At 33.7% G+C, this 21,117-nt stretch overlaps 1 protein-coding gene across 1 annotated transcript in view; it reads right to left on the bottom strand.

The window, feature by feature from the left end:
* The window catches only part of LOC145243820 (lens fiber major intrinsic protein-like), a 274,792-nt gene that overhangs the window by 217,990 nt on the left and 35,685 nt on the right, over window positions 1–21,117 (bottom strand). Inside the window, exon 2 of the mRNA XM_080106848.1 lies at window positions 6,001–6,081. Within this exon, the coding sequence (XP_079962974.1) occupies window positions 6,001–6,081 (81 nt within the window). The remainder of the gene's footprint in view (window positions 1–6,000; window positions 6,082–21,117) is intronic.

Genomic DNA, 21,117 nt, shown 5'->3' with positions numbered 1-21,117 from the left:
TCAACTGTATCTATTTCGCATATCTTTGTTTTGGGAGTACAATTGGTTGAGATTGCCAAATAGCATTGTGCAATTAGGCATATAAGAAACATGCGCTTTCTCTTTTCTATTTTATTTCCGTTTAAGCACATTGAGCCACAGCAATGTGTGACCTGGTACACTTAGTATATATATACATATAATTATTATTAACATTATTACCATTATTATTATTATTATTATTATTAGGGCGGGGGGAGCACGGCTTTGCTCGCGCGTAAAACACACTTAAATATATTTTAATTTGTCCAGATTTCGTATAGATAATCACACGCACACACACACACACACACACACACACACACACACACACACACACACACATATATATATTTGGGCACCATCAGCTGGAGCTGAAACCGAAAGCAAAATAGCTGGTGACGTTACCACTGCAGTAACATGATACGCATAAGAACTGATTAAAATGTACAAAATATTTAACGAGATTTTCAATTTTGACCCATTTTGACCCTTTAAAAACTATTTTAACTGGCGGTTGTGTAGTACGGGTTCATATTTTAAAGATGACGGGAGTTCATATTGAGGACACATATAACGGCTACATGTAGGTAACGATGGTGATGATGAAGGAGATATTTATACAGTTCTGGGATGCTTCTTGGGGACTTCATATTATTAATACAGTTCTTATAACACCGATAGAATGATAAGGACATTTATATCTATTACATCATCATAACGACTTTGAAAATTCTTGAGGTTTCATATTAAATACAGACTGGGTGATATATGAAGCAAGTTCTTTACACAGAGGAGAGGAGATACATAATCCACGAAGGGTTACGCAATGTTCATTATAAGATGAAAAACACAATTATCTTTCGTTCGTGATGAAGGATGTGACACAAGACAACAGTTACAACATAAATGATGATTTCTTTATTCATCTGATCGGCCGGTCGATGACGTCACGAATTCTACTTGTATCTACATGGTTAATCTTCTACCCTTCGCCTCTAAGGGACTCTCCTCTCCAACTGACTGTCAACTCTTGGCTGATCAACTGGCTCTAACTCCGAACCCATAGAATCCTATATTAATAAATGTCTTTTGATGATGACGTCAGAAGTGTATTTACAAACGTGACTACTTTTCACGTGGCTTTACATATGTTTGCCCACATACAATTTTGGCAAACAAAATAATCCTCAATTCTAATATCTAACCTATTTTCAAACAATATATTTTTAATTTGCATTGTCTATATTTTTAATTTGCATTGTCTATTAAAGTACGATCCTTTCAAGTTCAACTATTTGAGGCCGCTAGAACTATCTGTGACTTTTAGTTTCAGCAGGAGATAGTTTGAAATATGGAGACGGACAGAAAGATATATGTCCTTTTATATATTAGATTATTAATTATATGATTTGTTATGACTTTGTAATTAGTTGAAAATTTTGTTTTACAAGGATTTCAAATAAAAAGGTTCTACAGAATGTTCAGTCCTAATTCAGCCTTTTCTTGTTCCTTTTCCTCCTCTATTTCTCTCTCTTTTTCCCGTAGTTTTGTTTTCTTTTTTTCTCCTCACGCGTCATATTTTTGTTACTCATTCGTCCATCTCTTTCTAATTATTCCCTGTCATTACTTTTAATATTTCACTTTTGTTTTAAAATCTGTCTATTCCGTTTTTAGGTTGGGTATTGTGGATCCCAGGTAGCGCCGGATTATCCGATGGAACGTTGAAAAAAAATGCAAACAGTAAAATGTCCGATATGAAATATTTCGATAGCAGAAAAATATTTTAGAAAGTATATAGTTCAAAACAATAAAATATTTGCAGAATATTTATATAAAAACGACTGGAATTTAGTACAGCCAGTTCAATATTTATATAATAAAAAATTTTGCAAATTTTAGTTACAAAAAACAATAATTTACTAAAACAATAAATTGACCTGGTTGGTGACGTAAGATAACTAATAAATACACGATTTATCATACATTCACGAAATACAGACCAATAAGATAGTTTTCTAGTCAATCGGCTAGTTGAGTTGAGACTGAAATTATCGGATCAGAACAGATTTGGTCTCTTAGGTCCATGAAAACATTTAATAAACAAAACTAAAGATGATATAGAAACAAAAACAACTATGATGGATGACACGAAAATAAAATCAAGTTATGTTAATTATAACTTTCTGTTATGAGGTAATGTATCTGTTACATGATTTCAAGGAAAAGACCAACCCCCGGACAACAGCGTCTATAAAAAAGGTATGTCCCCCTTTTATCGGTACCAAGCAGTCAAAGACGGCTATTCGTCTAGTTTATAAGGATGTATCTAAAATTTATTTGTTCTCTTTTGTGAACTGTCCAAATGAATTGGCATATACAGCCGCATATACAAAAGACACTAGACGATACAGCCAGGCAACAGAGATATATAGACACACGTATATGATAATAATAATAATATACGTTTTTAGATTATACATACGTCAAGCGACACGCTGCATGAACACGGTTACTATCACAGACGTTATACAACTTGGCACTATATACACATAACCATTTATATGATCCGTACATATATCCGCATATGTATATACACTAGAGAACGCAATCAGCTATGTAGACACGTTATTTATATGAACACTTATGTACACGGTAACATCGTAGACAATGATTATATATATACACAAGTAAGGTGCTGTAGGTTCCTTCAGTCATGGCAGACTATGGACACCCAGCATAAGTGTGCCTGCGCATAGAAATCTTTTTGCGAGAGTTGCGCATTCTTCAACCACAGCTTTTTTGAGTCTGCGTTGTTAAATATCAGTAGTAAGTGGAGGTTCAGTATGACTGGAAACAATGCCGAGATAAGCGGAGAGTATTTATAATACCTAGAATTCCCAAATGGTTATACATTGAGTACTAGCCATGTGCATTATAGACAATAGTATGAATTAAATGTTTGGAATGTAGCTATATATATATATATATATATATATATATATATATATATATATATATATATATATATATACTCCTGATGAAAAATTTGAGACTACTTGAAAGTCTTTAAAAAAGAAACCTTTTTTAAGCATATATGTAAACTCCTCCTACTTAAGGTTACCAATACTACAACCTAAAAGGTTATGGAAATAAAATATATATATATATATATATATATATATATATATATATATATATATACATATATATATATATATATATATATATATATATATATATATATATATATATATATATATATATATATATATTTAAAATATTCACTACACGTGTTTCGCCGTGGCTGAATCCAGCTAGATTCGAAATCGGGACCCCATGGTAAGAAGCCTAAACCCTTATCCTCCGTCCACCTCGCTGACTGTTCGGATATATTGCGATATACGTATATGTTATTTGTTTTTGTGTTTTGCGATATGTCTTGAACGAATTCAATTATTTACGAAAGTGCATTTTTACCTAAATGCGAGTTGGGAATAATTTTCCCTTTAACCAATTGGTACGCCTAGATGGGGAGCGGCATATATATTATTTTTAAAATATAATTATCCACCGACACGTGTTTCGTCGTCTACGACCCATCAGAGTGGCTAAATCTAGCGAAATTCGAAATCAGGACCCCATGGTAAGAAGCCTAAACCCTTACCCCTCGTCGACCTCGCTGACTGTTCGGATATATCGCGATTTAGATATATGTTATTTGTTTTTGTTTTTTTGCGATGTCTTGAATGAATTCAATTATTTACGAAAGTGCATATGCCGCTCCCCATGTGGGGGTACCAAATTGGTTAAAGGGAAAATTATTCCCGAATCGCATTTAGGTAAAAATTCAGCATCTCTCTCCCTTCGTGGTTAACCACCTGAAGAAGGCCAGAGGGTAAATTGGCCGAAACGTGGTGAAACAACAATAACTCTAAAGATGAGGATAACAGTCTGCAAAAAAAATAAAAAAATAAAAAAAATTAATACAGCAGATTTTTAATTTGACAATTTACCAACTGAGCTACTGCGATTTTTTAAAAAATGAGGCTAGAAAAATAGTTTGGGAATGAAGTCATAGATTTATCATTTCCATTTACTAGCTGGGGGTACCCGGCGTTGCCCGGGTGTTTAGAGGTGTGTGTGCTGGAGCGGGGTGTTAATGAAAGCATAAGAATAAGCGAAGTAAATATTTTAAAACTTTAAAAACTCGAAAAAAAAAACACAAAAAACTAACGTAAGGCAAACGAACGATGTTAAATGTAAAAATCGGAAAAACAAATAAAGAAAACGCGAAACAGAAAAACGAACGTTAAAAAATCTGAAAAATACGCCCTCCCCCCAAAAAAACGTGAAAAATGGCTTAAATAACCCTGCTTCAATATTAAAATTTAAAAAATCGACATCTCACACCACGATTCGAACCCAAAACGTTTAGATAATGAAGCCGCTCTAAGCAACTGAGCTAAGACGACGACCATGAAATTAGGTCGTTTTATTTAAATCTTTAAACTAAATTAGATTCCGACGTCATTTGCGCATGCGTAGAACCGAACTCGTCATGAGAGGACGGTTTTTGCTGACCCCCCTCCACCTATAGAGAACTGCTGATTTCAGGGTGGAGAAATTAATGCTTTTGGCCAATTTTTGGATATTTGTCGGGGGAAGGTTGGAAATTTAAAATGATACAAATCTGGCAAAATCCGTAACCCGTGTGGAAAGTTTTTGAGAGACATACAAATATACATACATACATACATACACAAATTTTCGCTTTTATATATATATCGATTACAAACCATATAAAAAGGCATAAACAGTTTATTTCGCTTTAAATACGTATTGCTGTTTAAACGTTTTAATATTTAATATATACTAGAATTTCCGCACACAGGGTCAATAATTCTAGTTGAAGTAAAACTACAGTTTCGTTTAATAATTAATTCAGATCTGATATGTTTGTATTTGTTACCCCCCCCCCAACACACAGTCAGACACATACATATATGCTTTTATATTTAACTTGAACATTTTTTGTTTATCATACAATTGCTAATTAGATTCCTATCATCAGTTATTATTGGTCCTTTATTTATGTCATTCGCTCTTCATCGAATCATCTCCACCATTCAAATTTTTACACAATCGCAACCAAGGGAGATAAACCCCATCATCATAATTTTGTAAATAATATTGAAAAAGACTAAATCATAATTTAAACGGTTAATATGTATGTGGTTTAATGTTTATTGCTATTAACATCTATCCACATATGGAGAGAGTAGAAACTCGACCCTGAGTTTACTTTCGGTAGCCTCATTATTTTCGTTTCCCTTATTTTGTCCTTTGGTCCTAATATTTCATGAGTGATGTATCTGACAAATGGAGGTAGAATGTCAACATTTATCCATTTAACACTTACCGTTGGATAGCATTTACATTTAAGTAGTATTCATTTTAGCTCGTTACAAAAAGTGGCTGTATGTCTTGTCCGGAGCGATTTCCATTAGGAATTATGTTTATATTCTGGTTAGTGATAAATGCTAATTCACAGAATGTTATCTCCTTCTACTATAATAAGAAAGTAAATTTCCCCAACAGAGAAACAATATGAGGCTGACAAGAAGAAGATAGATAAACATTCAGAGAGAGAGAGAGAGAGAGAGGGAGAGAGAGAGAGAGAGAGAGAGAGAGAGAGAAATGGGCCGAGGGTGAAGAAAGAGAAAGGAGACGAGCGAGAGAGGGTTAAATAAAGAATAAGATAGAGAGGATTAAAAGACAAAATAAGATAGATGGGTTAAACGACAAGAGGATCCGAAGGGAGAAAATGGAAGAGGACGAAAAGGAGGTGTACAGAAGAGGGAGATGGAAAGAGAGTGAAACATCCGTTATGCTTATTAGATCTATAAGGAAGGATGAGGTTACCGTTACACTTATATAAATGGCTGGGCTGTTATATATTGTACGGAAAATACTACTTACCCAATGACTGCTCCATCTATTCGTCACAAAAGCTGGCCCCAGCGACCGTGCTGGGTTTAATGACGAGCTTGTGTATCGATACTGTCAAAGAAAAAGAAACATATATTAGAAACACAAAAAAAACACACGCAACCACACACACATACAGAAACAAAGAGACAGACTAACACACACATTATATATATATATATATATATATATATTATTTGAGGGTAAACAGTTACATATGGTCGCTACAAATAGCCATCTGTTTCAGTCAAAGAGACTTCCTCAGGCGACCTAGAACCTCTCGATATCAAAAAGAAAAAAATATTTTGCTCTTTTTATTGAGTACTGTTTAACAACCTCGTTATCTTCATTAGTTCCGACGTTTGAACACCTCAAACCTGAATATATATATATATATATATATATATATATATATATATATATATATATATATATATATATATATATATATATATACACACACAAAGGGCCTTCAATAAGTTTCCAGAATTTTTTCGTATGGATACTTTTATTGAAAGTACACACGTGGAACTCGTCCCCTTCGAAGTAATCGCCTCCGTCTGCAATGCACCGGTTGTACCATTCCAAAAACTACTGGACGACTCCATAGGAATCTTCTTGGGTGAACATACCAGTAACCTTCCTCACAGTATCTTTCATCTCAATTCTTACATAATGCAGCCTCTAAATTTTTCCTTGAGCTTAGGGAATAACCAAAAATCACAGGGAGCAAATTCTGGACTATAGAGAGAGTGAGGAACTGTCTTGATGTCTATCTTGGTCTGTGACAAGGATGGCGTTGCCGAATGAAGCATTGTCCTGATAGAAATGCTACTTAATTGACTTGAAGAGTTCTGGCCTCTCACAACAGAATCTCTTCATCAACTCCCACGTAAAAATATAAATTTAAGGATTTCTATTACATCACACAAAAACAAATCATTTTTAAATATCAACCCTTAACCCAATTAGAATTTAATACTATCGACTAAACGACCATAATCCTCAAATTAATCATATTGATACGGCGCTTCTCGTGAGATAATTGACGGTAAGCGACGCTGAGTTTTATTAGTTCCGGATAGGTGACAATTTAGGAATAACAAGTGCTCTATGTGCGAGGAGGTCAATGCTTTCTTGTAGGAACTGTTATAACCCAACAGCGTCCATTTCTCGGAGCAGGAGGAAGGCCGCTTGTGAACTAAATATTTCTTCAAGAGTCAGTCATCTAAGGTGACTTCAGTTTCGATTCGTTTTGTTTGAAGCGTTAATCTATATATCTATAAAAGTGATAATGTCTGTGTGTTTGTCTGTGTGTGTACATTTCCCTACCAAATAACTCTGTCAATTTTCAGTCTAGAGACGCGGGATTTGACATAAGAGGTATTGAAATTTGGGAAAATCTTGTTAATAGGTTTTTGGCCAGAAATCTAGGTGTTAGGGGGTCAAAGTTCAACGATTTGACCTTTGAAAACTCTACCAAACTCCTCCGCCAATTTTGTGTCTAAACACTTGAAATTGTAAATGTATGTTGCTTGGACATGGATCAAACGTTTTAATTTGATTTAAGTCCCCCCACCCTCCAAATGTTACGAGGTAAAAATAGAAACATTTGACGTTTAACAAAAAGAGTATTCCGTGATAGGGTAAGTTTTTTTTTTTTTTTATTGTATTTGGGTCGAAAATCTGAGCTGCCAATGGGGCAATGTTCAAAAGATTTGATGTTGCGATATCTAGCAAACTACTCAGCCAATTTTGGGTCTAAACATGTCAAATTTATGCATAACGCGTATTCAGACATGCGGCAAGTATTTTAATAAGTTTTCGGGCGAAAATTTGGCTGCCAAAAGGTTAAAGTTGAAAGAGTTGACCTTAGTAGATTCTAACAAATTTCTCCGCCAATTCTGGGTCTAAACACTTGAAATTTTAGCTGTAGGTAACTTAGACATGGGTCAAACTTTGTATTTGGAATCAGGACCAAAATAATAAATGTTAATGGGGCAAAAATTGGGGTCAAAGTTAAAAACAGTTTACCTCTGCAGTCTCTACGAAATTCCTCAATCTTTGGTCTAAATATTTGAAATCTTACATAAAGTGTACTGACACGTAGGGCAAATTATGAGCAGCACATAGGGCCCACACAAAGACGGGCATGACTACTAGTATTCTATATTGTTAGAATTTCGGTAAAATCGGAAAAAGATGCAGTGCGTCTTTGGTGACGACAAATGAAAGTTGTTCAAGAAAACTCGGTCTAGATGTTGGTATCATCAGCCATTTTTTTCTTTTCGTTTTTTATAATATGAGATTTACAGGCCAATAAACAATATTTCCGAGAAAAAAATGTGCCATTCATCCGCTCCCCGATTGACTGATATGATAGTAAAGATGCACACACGTAGGGAGACACTAACACAGATACGTACCCAAATGCAAAACTTCACACCTATACCCCCCTTCTGCTGGATCATAAATGTACACATATCTATATCGCCCAAAGTTATATTTTTAGAATTTCGAAGTTGTACGTTAATAGCATTCAAGCTGGAACATCAAACTTTGATTTCGTGTTTTATTGCATTATCATGCCATCGACAAAATAATAACGTACTTAGTTAAAGTGTGTAATAACTCATGTATAAAAATATAATATATGTATGTTTGTATGTATGTATTATATATACTTACATGTGTCTTGTCTTCCCTACAGATAATAATGAATGAATTAAAAATACGGTAAGAATGTCTGTCGGCGTTAGCACATAAGTAATTCATAAGTCATGCACACTTGGTAGTCGAACTGATGAATAACTCACACTTTATTTGTCGAAATTGCATTTGATTTTATTCATTATATATTGTTTACGCTTGTTATGTTTTTCTTTCTCGAACCTAACGAGATATATACACACACACACACACATATATATGTATGTATGTATATATATATATATATATATATATATATGCGTGTGTGTGTGTGTTTGTGTGGGTGTGTATGTGTGTACTTAATATATATATATATATATATATATATATATATATATACAAAAATGAAATTGTCTGTGTTTGTGTTTGTGCGCGTACATTTCCCTACCAAACTAATCTGTCAGTTTTCAGTCTAAAGACTCAAGATTTGAAATAAGGAGTATTGAAATTTGGGAAAATCTTGTTAATCGGTTTTTGGCCAGAAATTCGGCTGTCAACTGGTCAAAGTCTAACGATTTGACCTTTGAAATCTCTACCAAACTCCTCCGCCAATTTTGGGTCTAAACACTTGAAATTGTAAAAGTACATTACTTGGACATTGATCAAACTTTTTAATTCAATTTGAGCCAAAAACAATAAACGTTAAGGGGTCAAAATTGGGATCAAAGTTAAACAAAAATTGACTCCTGCGGTCTCTAACAAATTACTTAGCCAATTTTTTATTTAAACATTTGAACTTTTACATAAAGTGTACTTAAACATAGGGACAGACTCTTTAATCTGTTTTTAGCCAAGAATTTTGCTGACAAGAGATTAAAGTTCAAAAGATCTGACCTCTACGTTCTCTAGCAAACTATTCAGCCAATTTTTGGGTCTAAACATTTAATTTTTACATAGCAGGTATTCAAATATGCATTAAGCTATTTAATCAGTTTTATAATTTGGCTGCCAAAAAAGGTCAAAGTTTAAAGAGTGGCCCTTTGCAGACTCTAGCAAACTCCGCCGACAATTTTGGGTCTAAACACTTGACATTTTAGATGTAGGTTTCCTGGAAATGAGTCAAAATTTTTAATTTATATATAGCATATGCACATAAAATTATGAACAGTACATAGGGACCGAACAGAACCTGTCTAGTCTAATATATGTAAGGCTATATGTATGTGTGTCTCCATATTTTCAAACCCTATCTCCTCCGAAACTAAACGTCACAGAGCGGCGCTAGAGCCATCAAATGATTGGATATTTACGGACCGTTGTTTTATGGGTTTCTCTCTCTCCCCTCACACACATATATATATATTATGTTCTCTCTCTCTCTCTCTCTCTCTCTCTCTATATATATATATATATATATATATATATATACATTCTGAAACTATATCACCAAGAGTTGGAAAACAAGTATATTTTATTTATATAAAATCTGCCAAGACATTGCAGTTTCTAAATCATATTAAATAATTTTCTGCAGAAATAGTCGAAACATGAATCACAGTACCATATTCGAAATTTTGCGCATTTTTGACATGAAAAGTAAGTCATTGAAGGAAATTGAACATCAAACACGTTCTATTGAAGACAATACTTTAGTTGAATATTGAATATGGAGAAGTACTCAATTCATCAATATTGTCGTTCTATTTATATAGATTTGCTCTCGTATAATTTTCTATCAAACACTGCTTTTTATCATATATCACATTGTCATTACCTACAGTACCCACTTTTTCTCTCCACCAGTCACACACACACACACACACACACACACAGACACACACAGACACATACACACCCATATATATATATAATTAAAATATGCAGGAAATACGTTGGTTAGCAAATATCGCTGACATATCAATTTTCAAACACATAAATATTTATTTTACGAAATATTACTTTATAATTTGGCTTACAAACGTATTTCATACGTATTTAACATTATAAAAATAAAATACGTATTTTAAATTTTAAAATAAAACTAAACCACATATGACCCGTAGGGTCAGGATATTTCATGGCTTGCTATTGAAATAGTGAGTATAATTATCAGCATCAGACAAGGCCAGACTATTTGCAAAGAACTTTGCAGCTAATTCTACCCTATGCGACGAAGGCCATCAACTCCCCATATTTCCTCCTATAACACAGAACACGCAAGATAACACACAAATATCCATGCATGAGGTCGCCAAGCTAATCAAGAACCTTGATTCCAGTAAAGCAACTGGCCCTGACGGCATCCCAATTATAGGGTTAAAAAGGCTTCGACCAGAACTTGCCCCCATACTTACAAAACTGTTTAAGCGTTGCCTTAAGGAGAAGTGCTTTCCAACACCCTGGAAAACCTCATCCGGATGCCCTGTATTTAAGAATTCAGGTGAAAAGTCATCTCCCTCTCAGTACAGACCAATAAGTCTCCTGTGTGTTATGAGTAAGTTGCTGGAATCCATATTAAATAGAGAAATAGTGAACCACCTCAGCAGAAACAACCTTCTTAGTGACACACAATATGGTTTCCGTTCTGCAAGATCAACCGCATATGTGCTAATGGTTATATCTCACAGGATTAGTGAATCTCTTGACAAAGGCTTCCTTTCAAGGGCAATTGCTCTTGACATATCAAAGGCCTTCGACAAGGTATGACATAAGGGTCTACTTCACAAGATTTCCAGCTACGGTATAACTGGAAATGTTTTCTCAATCATTAAATCATTTCTCTCCGATAGGTTCATAAGAGTAGTGGTCGATGGACAGAAATCAGAGGCCTTCAGTATTAATGCTGAAGTCTCTCAAGGGTCAATCCTGGGCCCAACTCTCTTCCTGATCTACATCAATGACCTCCCTAAAGACATACTTAAATCATTCGTTGACATCTATGCTGATGACACGACCATCTACGGCAACACATCAAAGGCTATAAATGACAAAGTTCTCTCTGATTCTCTCTCCTCTGATCTTGAGCGCGTGGTTCAGTGGGGGAACGCGTGGCTGATTACCTTTAATGCATCTAAAACCAAGCTCCTATCTTTACATCATCAACGCTCTGATCCCCATCTGGCATCAATTGAAATGGATGGTTCTCGTCTAGGAGAAGCCCCGTGTTTTGACAAGCTTCATCAAGTCTGTTGCCAAGGTCACTGAAAAGATGGTGGGATCCTTCTATCGCTCCAGAAGATATCTCATTACTGATGCAATTCTCTATCTATATAAAAGCCAAGTATATCCAAGGATGGAATACTGCTGCCATATCTGGGCAAGAGCTGCTAAAAACAGCCTATCCTGCCTTGACAGAGTACAAAATAGACTTCGTGGCTTATTGGGGGATGCCCTTTTCTCTACCCTGCAACCTCTCTCCCACAGAAGAGACGTTGCGAGCCTATCCTTGTTTTATCGTTATTTCCATGGCAGGTGCTCATCTTAACTCCAATCTCTGGTCCCCCCTCGCCAATCTTTTACGAAAAAACACCCGTCTAGCTGAATGCACTGTGAAAAATTTCCCCCAGTCTTTATCTGTGCCTAAATCAAAACGTGAATTCCATGAACAAAGCTTCTTACTTAGAACTGCACGCCTGTGGAACTCTGTTCCGTCTGCCTGCTTCCCACCTGACTACAACTTGGATGTCTTCAAGTCCAACGTTAACAAATTCCTAATGAACCGCCCTCTTAAGTAAACACTTCATTAAATCTCCACACTAACGTACTGTACTTGCCATAACCCTTATCCCTGAGTGGCTTCTGGGCCTTGATAAGTGGTGACCACTGTGTAAAAAAAATATTATGGCACAAATATGCGTGCGTGTACGTACAACAATAGCCACCACTTTTAACATAAAGAATTACATTGCTTAAAATCCGAAAAACTCCCTATTTATGGAAAATTTAAATGCGATATTCGTTTTCAGCATACCCGTAAGCTTTTAAAAGTATTCATTTTAAAGGAAAATGTTAGAGTGGAAATCAAGTAAAAATTTACCAAAACTTATATTTTTATGTTTGGTTAAAAAGTTAAATTATATATAGTGTTGGTCATCCAAACCTTAAAATTTGTCTGACGTAACTTCCGCCGAATGGCTTTGTAAATAAAGCAATACAACTTTGACAAAAGCACTTATCACAAGTCAACAGCTATTACTTTTGCCGGCGCTGTTGGATATGTCGTCGCTGATTTGAGGGAGATATCGCTGTTTTATTAAGACGTTAGCGTACAGAGAGCACCCACTCTGAGCCGCTTTAGCTCCGTATTTCGTAAGTTTGATTTTTCTTATTACTTTCTGTGAAGAAACTTATTTTAATTTTTGTTCAAATGAAAAAAAAATGCTCATATTTGGGCTTGACAATGAATTCTCTGGAAAAGCATGCGACGCAAATTGCAAAGTGAAATGTAATATTTATTAAACGAGTTCTACGAAAGTTTTTAGTACAATTTTTAAATTAAGAAACAAACTTTTAATCATCTTTTTTTATTTAATTATTTAGTTTTTCTTTCATTTTCATTTTTGAGAACAGTTTTAGAGTTTCTTTTTTTATATTAAAGTCATTTTACTTTTTATTTAAAAAACTTTGTTTTATTAAAAAGTCGTCGAACTTGTTTAATACATATTAAACTCCACTCTTCAATTAGCATGCATACTTTCCAGGGAATTCATTTTCAAGCCCAAATATGAGCTTCATTTTTTTTTTATTAATGACGTTGTAATTTTAAATGTTTACGTTGTTTTTAGCGTCTCAAATTGTCGTATGAAAAAAAAATGAATCAAAGAATGTAAAAAAAAAATGGAAATAAAAGAAAGTTTTATTTTTAATTAAAGAATCGTACAATAAATTTTTGTAGCATTTTCAGAAGAATATCAAATTGGATACGAATTATTGTTTCTTTTAAATAAAAATCAATCGTTTGAAAACGATTCCAACTTGCAATGAAAAATACAAATAAAATTCGTAAAATGCCGATGAAAAAACAGCAAAGAGGATTTAGTTTTGTTTTTATTTGCATATTTTAAACGCGAAAAAATTGTCGATGAGAAAAAGCTTCCATGGTTTTGTTGTTATTTAATTACGCATGCGCAGAATTTTTCACACCGGAAGATGTAGACTGAATACACGGTTTCAACGGCCCAGCAAGGCGATTTGAGTTTTATAATATAATAAATACACATGAAATACGTTTGTAAGTTAAATTGCAACGCAATATTTTGTTTACGAATAACACGCAGACTACTAATTTTTCTTCCATTTACCATCATGGCAAGGAAAAAAAAATAATTAAAAATGTATAAAATTCTGCAGATAGCTTCAATCGCTGAAATATCAGTTTTAAACAAATAAATATTCGTCTATTTTACAAAAATCATTTTTACATAAACATATTATGATGATAAAATAATATATTCTCGAGAAAACCCCTAATTTTGTATATTCTCCTTCTCTTCAATAACATGATAAAACATATCTTTATTTTAGTGTGGTGAACGATTACGTATGATGTATATCTCTGCTGATATATATGATATGAAAAAAATGCAGTGGATAGCTCTTCTGTACAGGTTCTGGATTTATAATTTTGCAAGCAAAGAACAAAAGATCATTGACACGAGAAAATTATGTGCTGGAATGCTAAAAGGTTCACGGTTCATGAAGCAATTCTGGATTCTGATTGGTTGCTAGCAGAACGTAAATTAATTTGATTCGTCAGTTCCTATCAAAGCGTTTATAAATAGAATCTCCCAACTTTCAGGTATTATACTACGTTTATACATATGGTGGGGATTAGTCTCCTTGTTGCTTCGGTTGCTTGGAGGCTGGATAGAAAGTACCAGTTAATAACCCGTTCTTGACAATCAGCCCGATAGATGTGGGACCAGGAACTGGCCCAGTAGCTTTTGGACTGAGGTATCATCTAAGAAGTCAACCCTCCCAGGACTTGTCACCCAGCTTTCAGGTGGAGTAAGATTATTGATTTCTGCCGGAGGCACCATGATTGGAGAATCCGACGGGGATGCTCAGTCATTTTTGCTAGCCAGAACTTCCCCTGCTTTAAGGGATCTTGCTTCAATCATCATTTCTTGACTTTGCGTCACATAATGCTGTGGTGTGCAGCATTCAAATATGTACCCCATATTATGTAGATGAGTTTCCTTGTTGCTCTCTTTGCTTTGAGACTGAGTATAAATGTACCAATCAAAAATTTGTTCTTAACAATTAACCCGACAGGTGCGGGGCTAGGAACTGGCCCAGTACCAGACTGAAGTACCCTGCCTAGGTATGGCTCAGGAAATCCACTCTTCAAGGTCTTGCCACCCGAATTTCGGGTTGGGTAAAGTTTATTGCTTGCTGCCTGAGGCACCCGAACCGGGAAATGCTGACTGATATGATCAGGCATTTATTTGCTAGGCGAAAATGCCCCGCGTTTAAGTGAGTTTCCTGTACACTCCACTTTCCAGATCATGCGTCACGTAATGCTGTGGTGGGCAGCATTTAATTCTCTACCCCCATTATATATAAAAAATATTGCAACACCCGTTATTTTATATAATGGGAAAGTCTATTCTGTTCCTGTTTAATTCTATTAATTTATTTTTATTTCGGATTATTATTCTCATCTTTAATAGTTGTTGTTTACATCTTTATTGGTTGTTGTTTTTCATGACGTTTTGACCAACTATTCCTCTGGCCTTCGTCAGGTGGTAACCGCGACGGATAGGAACTCCGAATCTCCTAATTGCATTCTCAGCAATCACTGCCATCCGTAGTTGTTGTCGTCTCACCACGTTTTGGCAAAGTAAACCTCTGGCCGGCTTTGGGTAGGATTGAAACCGCTATCTTCAGACAATGTCCATCTTGAACCGTAGAGATTCAATGTGTCTATCAACTGCACCTAGTTGGCCGAAACGTCGTGAAAAACAATAATCAATAAAGATTAAAACAATAATAATAAAAAAATAAATTTATTATATATTATAAAAAAATACAGACAACAAGCCTTGTAATGAAAAACAACATTTCGCGGGCTAGTGACCTGTTTGAAAGGACCAATCTAGTTTAGAAATTCAGCTGGCCAATAGGAGAGTGTATCTCCAATACTAGTAGCTACATTGGTTCAACAACTAACACATTGTCGCGAGGATTGACTGTCCACCTCTCTGACTCAAACTCCATATCACAACATTTGAAAGGACATGGCTGCCACCATTCGGAATTTCAAAGAATTATGGTAGAAAATACAAGAGTATTGCAGAGTGAGAGCAATGTAAATAGGCTAAGAATACTCGAGGCGTTGCACATTAAAACAAAGAAGCCCCAGATAAATAATATTAGTTATGAGTGCAGCCGAAACGTTTTGAAATGTTCGGGATAAATTTTGAATATATGTGTGTGTGTATATGTATATAAATATATTATATACATATATATATATATATATATATATATATATATATATATATATATATAAAATAAAAAAAAAGTTCGCCCACCTAACTCGTAACAAGCTACCACGTGACTATGAAACATGTATATACATGTAATTTAAAAAAGCAATTTCTACATTTATTTCTACAATATGCCTGAGGATGATAAAAGCACTTCTGTCGAAAGCGCTCGCGATTATGAATCAAACTTATACAAGTTCGAGAAGAACACAAAAAGGACTATTCGGAGATTGGAGAAGATAAAAAGGAAAATTGTAAAGCAGAATAACTCCGTGCTAGTCAATATATATATATATATATATATATATATATATATATATATATATATATATATATATATATATATATGGAAAATAAAAGTAATTTCAGTTCATGTTTAATTCTGTTCAAAAACGAATGCGTAACTTAAAGCAAGTAGAATAAAATATAAAATAAAAACAGAAGTCATTTAGTTGATTTAGATCTTAAAATTTGAGCATGTAAAAAAGGACCCATTTTTTACTTTTATTTGAATGTCAAAGAGAAAGATGTGTGTAAAAAAAGAGAAATAAAAGAAATTGTTTTTCTTACCTTGAAAAGGTGATCATGTGATACGGAAGTAATTTTTTTTTATAATTATAAATTCCCATTCTAATATATATATATATATATATATATATATATATATATATATATATATATATATATATATATATATATATATATATGCAATATTTATCCATAAAATAGAATTCTTTTTTCGTAAAGTAAAATTAAACAAAGCGAAAAGAAGAAAGTAAGGACATTTTCTGGTAAATTAAAAATAGAATATGGTGCGCAAAATTAGAGTAAAAAAAATACAATTTCACTTTATGCGAGCCTTAAAATAAGCATTTAAAAAGTATTTGTAAAAAAATATAGTACGAAGAAAATGTCCTTCAAAAGTGACTTTTTTAATTTTTAATTTCATTTAATTTTTTTTATTTTAGTAAAAGTGTTTATATTTGTTATGCATTATTATGTAAAACGTGTTAATACAAAACTGTATGCAGTTTAACGTCTTAGAACAATTTTTCTTTTTTTTAATTTATATCTCGGCTTGTGAAAAGTTATTTAAAATCAAATTCCAACAAGTTTAAAGGCAAAATATTTGAATTTTATTTTTGTCGCCAGTTTTGTTAATATATGGGCGATATTTTATTCTGATGCTATGTAATTTATAATAATGGATTCCTACTTTTTATTTAATTTCTTATGAAGTGATATTTAATATCTATAGGCTTAGATTTTTGGTGAATTACTGTATTCTCTAAATTATCACAATTCCTTTCCACGGGAGTTTCCGTTAATTCTGGTCCTAAAACAATCTTTAGAGTAGCTTTTAGGTATAGCGCTTCTTGTACGGAATGGTATCGCGCTATAAATTGCGCCTCACAAATAGGCAGAGATACGATCTGCTGCTTTTTAGATTTTCATGAAATAATAGGTCCATTTTTGATAGTGTATCAATCTTCATCGTATCTCCAATCTGAATTTAGGGGACTTGTTGATTTTCTAAATACTATATGCTGTTCTTTAGTTCCTTTTATATAACAGAAGACTTGTTTAGCTCTGTTTACATTCTTCATTGTCTGTCTTTATAATTTTTGTGATAGTTTTGTTACTGTTTAACATATGTCAGGTCTCGTAACAGTCATTAAGTATATAAGGCTTCCTATTATCTTTCGGTATAGTTTATCGTCAATTAGTTCAGATCCTTTGTCTGTATTTTATTGATATCATTTTCGACTAGTGTAGAGCGTTTCTTACATCCTTGTGGTAAACACTTTAATAGGATTTTATCAATGTACCGCGATTGATTCATTATAATAATTCCTTTTCATGAGTACATAGGATGTCTGCAAAGTATTATATTTGGCCAGGATCGGTCCTTTTGATTTTAAAAAATTTAATCTGTTTTTAACATCAGTCAACATTATGTCACAATTTGATGCAATTAAAATGTCATCCACCCATAAAACTAAAATTAGAAATTTATTGTCTTTGTTTTGGGTATACAAACTGGGGTCAATTGGGCATTGCTTAAATTTGTGTTCAGTCATATAATCATGAAATCCTGTATTCCAAATTCAAGTGCTCTGTCTCAGACCCTACAGTAATTTGTTAAGCCTCCACAAGCAATTTTTGTTTTTCATCATAAATCCCTCTGGATGAGGTAACATAAATTTCAAAATCTTTCGAGGCATTTAAATAACCATTTTCACGTCCATTTGATAGATGTTAAGGTTATGTTGCGTTGCGATTTGCAATAAAATTCTGATTGTGGTTAGGTTTGTAGTGGATGAAAACAGAAAAATATTATGTGTCGTAAATCTGAAAGCATCCTTCAGCAACACAAATCTTTTCAGCGCGTGACGCTCGTCTTTTTGTAAAGAACCATCGAGAAGAAATTATATGTTTATCCTTTGGGAAAGGCATTATCAAATATTTATTATTTCTATTAAAGCATATATTTCAGTTTCCATTTCTATTTTCCATTGCTGATAATGTTCTGAATTAATTGCTTCGTGAAAGCTTTTTGGCGTATTATCCATGGAATAGCAATAGTCGACTTGATAATTTTTCAAATTACCGACCACAAAAACATCGGGTCGTCTTCTACTCTTCTACTTCTTTTTGAGTAACATTCTGATATATTTTCGATTTTAACATAAGCATCATCGCCACCATCATTTTCAATACTCTTGTTCTCGTCATCGGTGACTTCATTGTCAATTTGACTTATGAATTTGAGGAAATATAAATTCATCCTCTTCATCATTGACATTAAACGTGTCTGTGAATTTTACACATCGCATTCTTTTTATTTTATTTTTGTATGGAAAAATACTAAGTAGGATGGGCTGTTTTTTGTCGTACCCTAGGAATATACCTCGATTAGTTTTGATATCTAATTTGCTTTTCTTGTTTATAAATGCGAAGCATGTTGAACAAAATACATGCATTCTGCTTAAATTTGGCTTTCTACCACAGAAAGCTTCATATGAGGTTCTAGATAGTCTTTTGTTAATGGAACGGTTGTATATATATATATATATATATATATATATATATATATATATATATATATATATATATATGACGCAGCCATTAGTGCATCCGTCCAGAGGTTTTTTGTGAGTATTGATTTAATGAGTAGACATCTTGTCACTTCAGAAAGTGCCCGCCATGATCTTTACGCAGTTCCGTTTTGGTGAGGGGAATTAGGGGTCGATTTTTCATGTTCATTAATCGATGGGTAATTAATAAAAGTTCAACGTCTTTATTAGTAAATTCTGTATCATTGTCAAAGCAGATACACTTTCCTGAACCATAGAGGCCATGTTAGCTAAGAAGTTGCTAGCAAGGTATTAGATTTTTTCTTTAAGAAATAGACCATTATTAAACCGGAATTATCGTCTACAAAATTCAATGCATACCCGAAGGTTTCTCTGCTAATCAGTTCCACGGGCTCGTTCAAGTTACAATGTCCAAGTTATAGGATTTGCGTGGCCTTCTCATTTGGCATCTTGTTTTAGTACTTTGGTATTTTGTCTTGTGTACAAACGTCGCAGTTTGTAAAGTTATTTGAAGTTTATATTTTCATTCCCTCAAATACATTCGACAAGTTTTTGATATTTGGAATATTGCAATACCCCAAAATTTTGTGCCATGTTTGTCAATCATGACAGGCGGTTATTCTTGGGACTACACTGTTTAAATAATATAGTTTTCCATTTTCTTTAATATCGATTACAGATCCATTCGGGTACACCAGTTTTGATTTATTGGGGCTAAAGTTTATATTTGTCATTGTTTAGTGGCGGTTTGTACAGAAAATATATTTTGTTTAAATTTTGGGATTTGAAGAGCGTTTTCCAGAATACAGAAACACAGTTCACTTTCATTATTCCTTAGCGAGATTTTAGCATCGCTTCTCTGCTATTGGCCAGCTCTACGAAGTGACTCTGATGGTTAAAATTAGGATCAAAATTGATAACATTAATGGCTTCTCCTTTGAAATTTTTGTATCTACATAAGAAACTCCTGTGATTGGGTCGCTTTCAACTATAGATATAATGCTCGTCTTTTCCCTCGGAGAAAAATTGTTTATGTAAAAGTTGCGGGTTATATTCGAAATAAAGGTATAATCAAATTTTGATAATTTTAGTGGGCATGTTTAAATTTCATGATATTTGTAGATTCGTTTTTTTTTCTGTGATCAATTTCTCAGTTTACTCGTAACTTCTAAGTACTACCTTGAATTGAATAAAAGTCATGGGTTGTTCTTTTTGGATTATCACGGTGGTAAATGGCTTGAAATCACCCGGTAACCATTTAAGGACAACGGAGGGTAACAGACTGTCGCATTTTAAAAAATGAATTTGCTGTTTTACGGCCCCTATAATATAATGTAATCGTCTCGGTTTCCGTGCATTTTCAGTATATAAAGAAATAATTTTGGGTTCTCTTTTCGATAGATAATGCTCTCTTAATATGTTCAAAGCGTTTCAGCTCATTCGTCTGATGAGAAGAATTGCATTTTTTGAAACTCCGCAAAAAAAAGGTATATCTTGTTTATTTGTATTCCGTGCCGGATAATAAACATTTTGTATAGCTTCTTTACAGGTTTATAATGATTTTTCGAAAATTTGAATAAATTGTTAATAATAAGATTTTTATATTTTGTGTAAGCAAATCGAGCTTAGGTATTCGGACGATGTCAAAACATCGTTAATTCACTGCCCGCATAGCAGTTTCTCATGGTGAATAGTTCAAAGCCTTGACTGTCGTGCGGGAGGTCGGGTTTCGATCCTGGCTTGAGGTAATTGCCTGTCTAGCTGCACTGATGAGCTGTGATATAGCGAAACAGTACTGTATATATGTATATATATATGATATATATGACTACCGTATATATGCATATATATGATATATATGACTATATATA

Source organism: Euprymna scolopes, chromosome 22, assembly GCF_053919585.1.
Source record: "Euprymna scolopes isolate OS-2025 chromosome 22, ASM5391958v1, whole genome shotgun sequence".
NCBI classification, from domain to species: domain Eukaryota; kingdom Metazoa; phylum Mollusca; class Cephalopoda; order Sepiida; family Sepiolidae; genus Euprymna; species Euprymna scolopes.
This window is presented reverse-complemented; position numbering and strand designations above follow the sequence as displayed.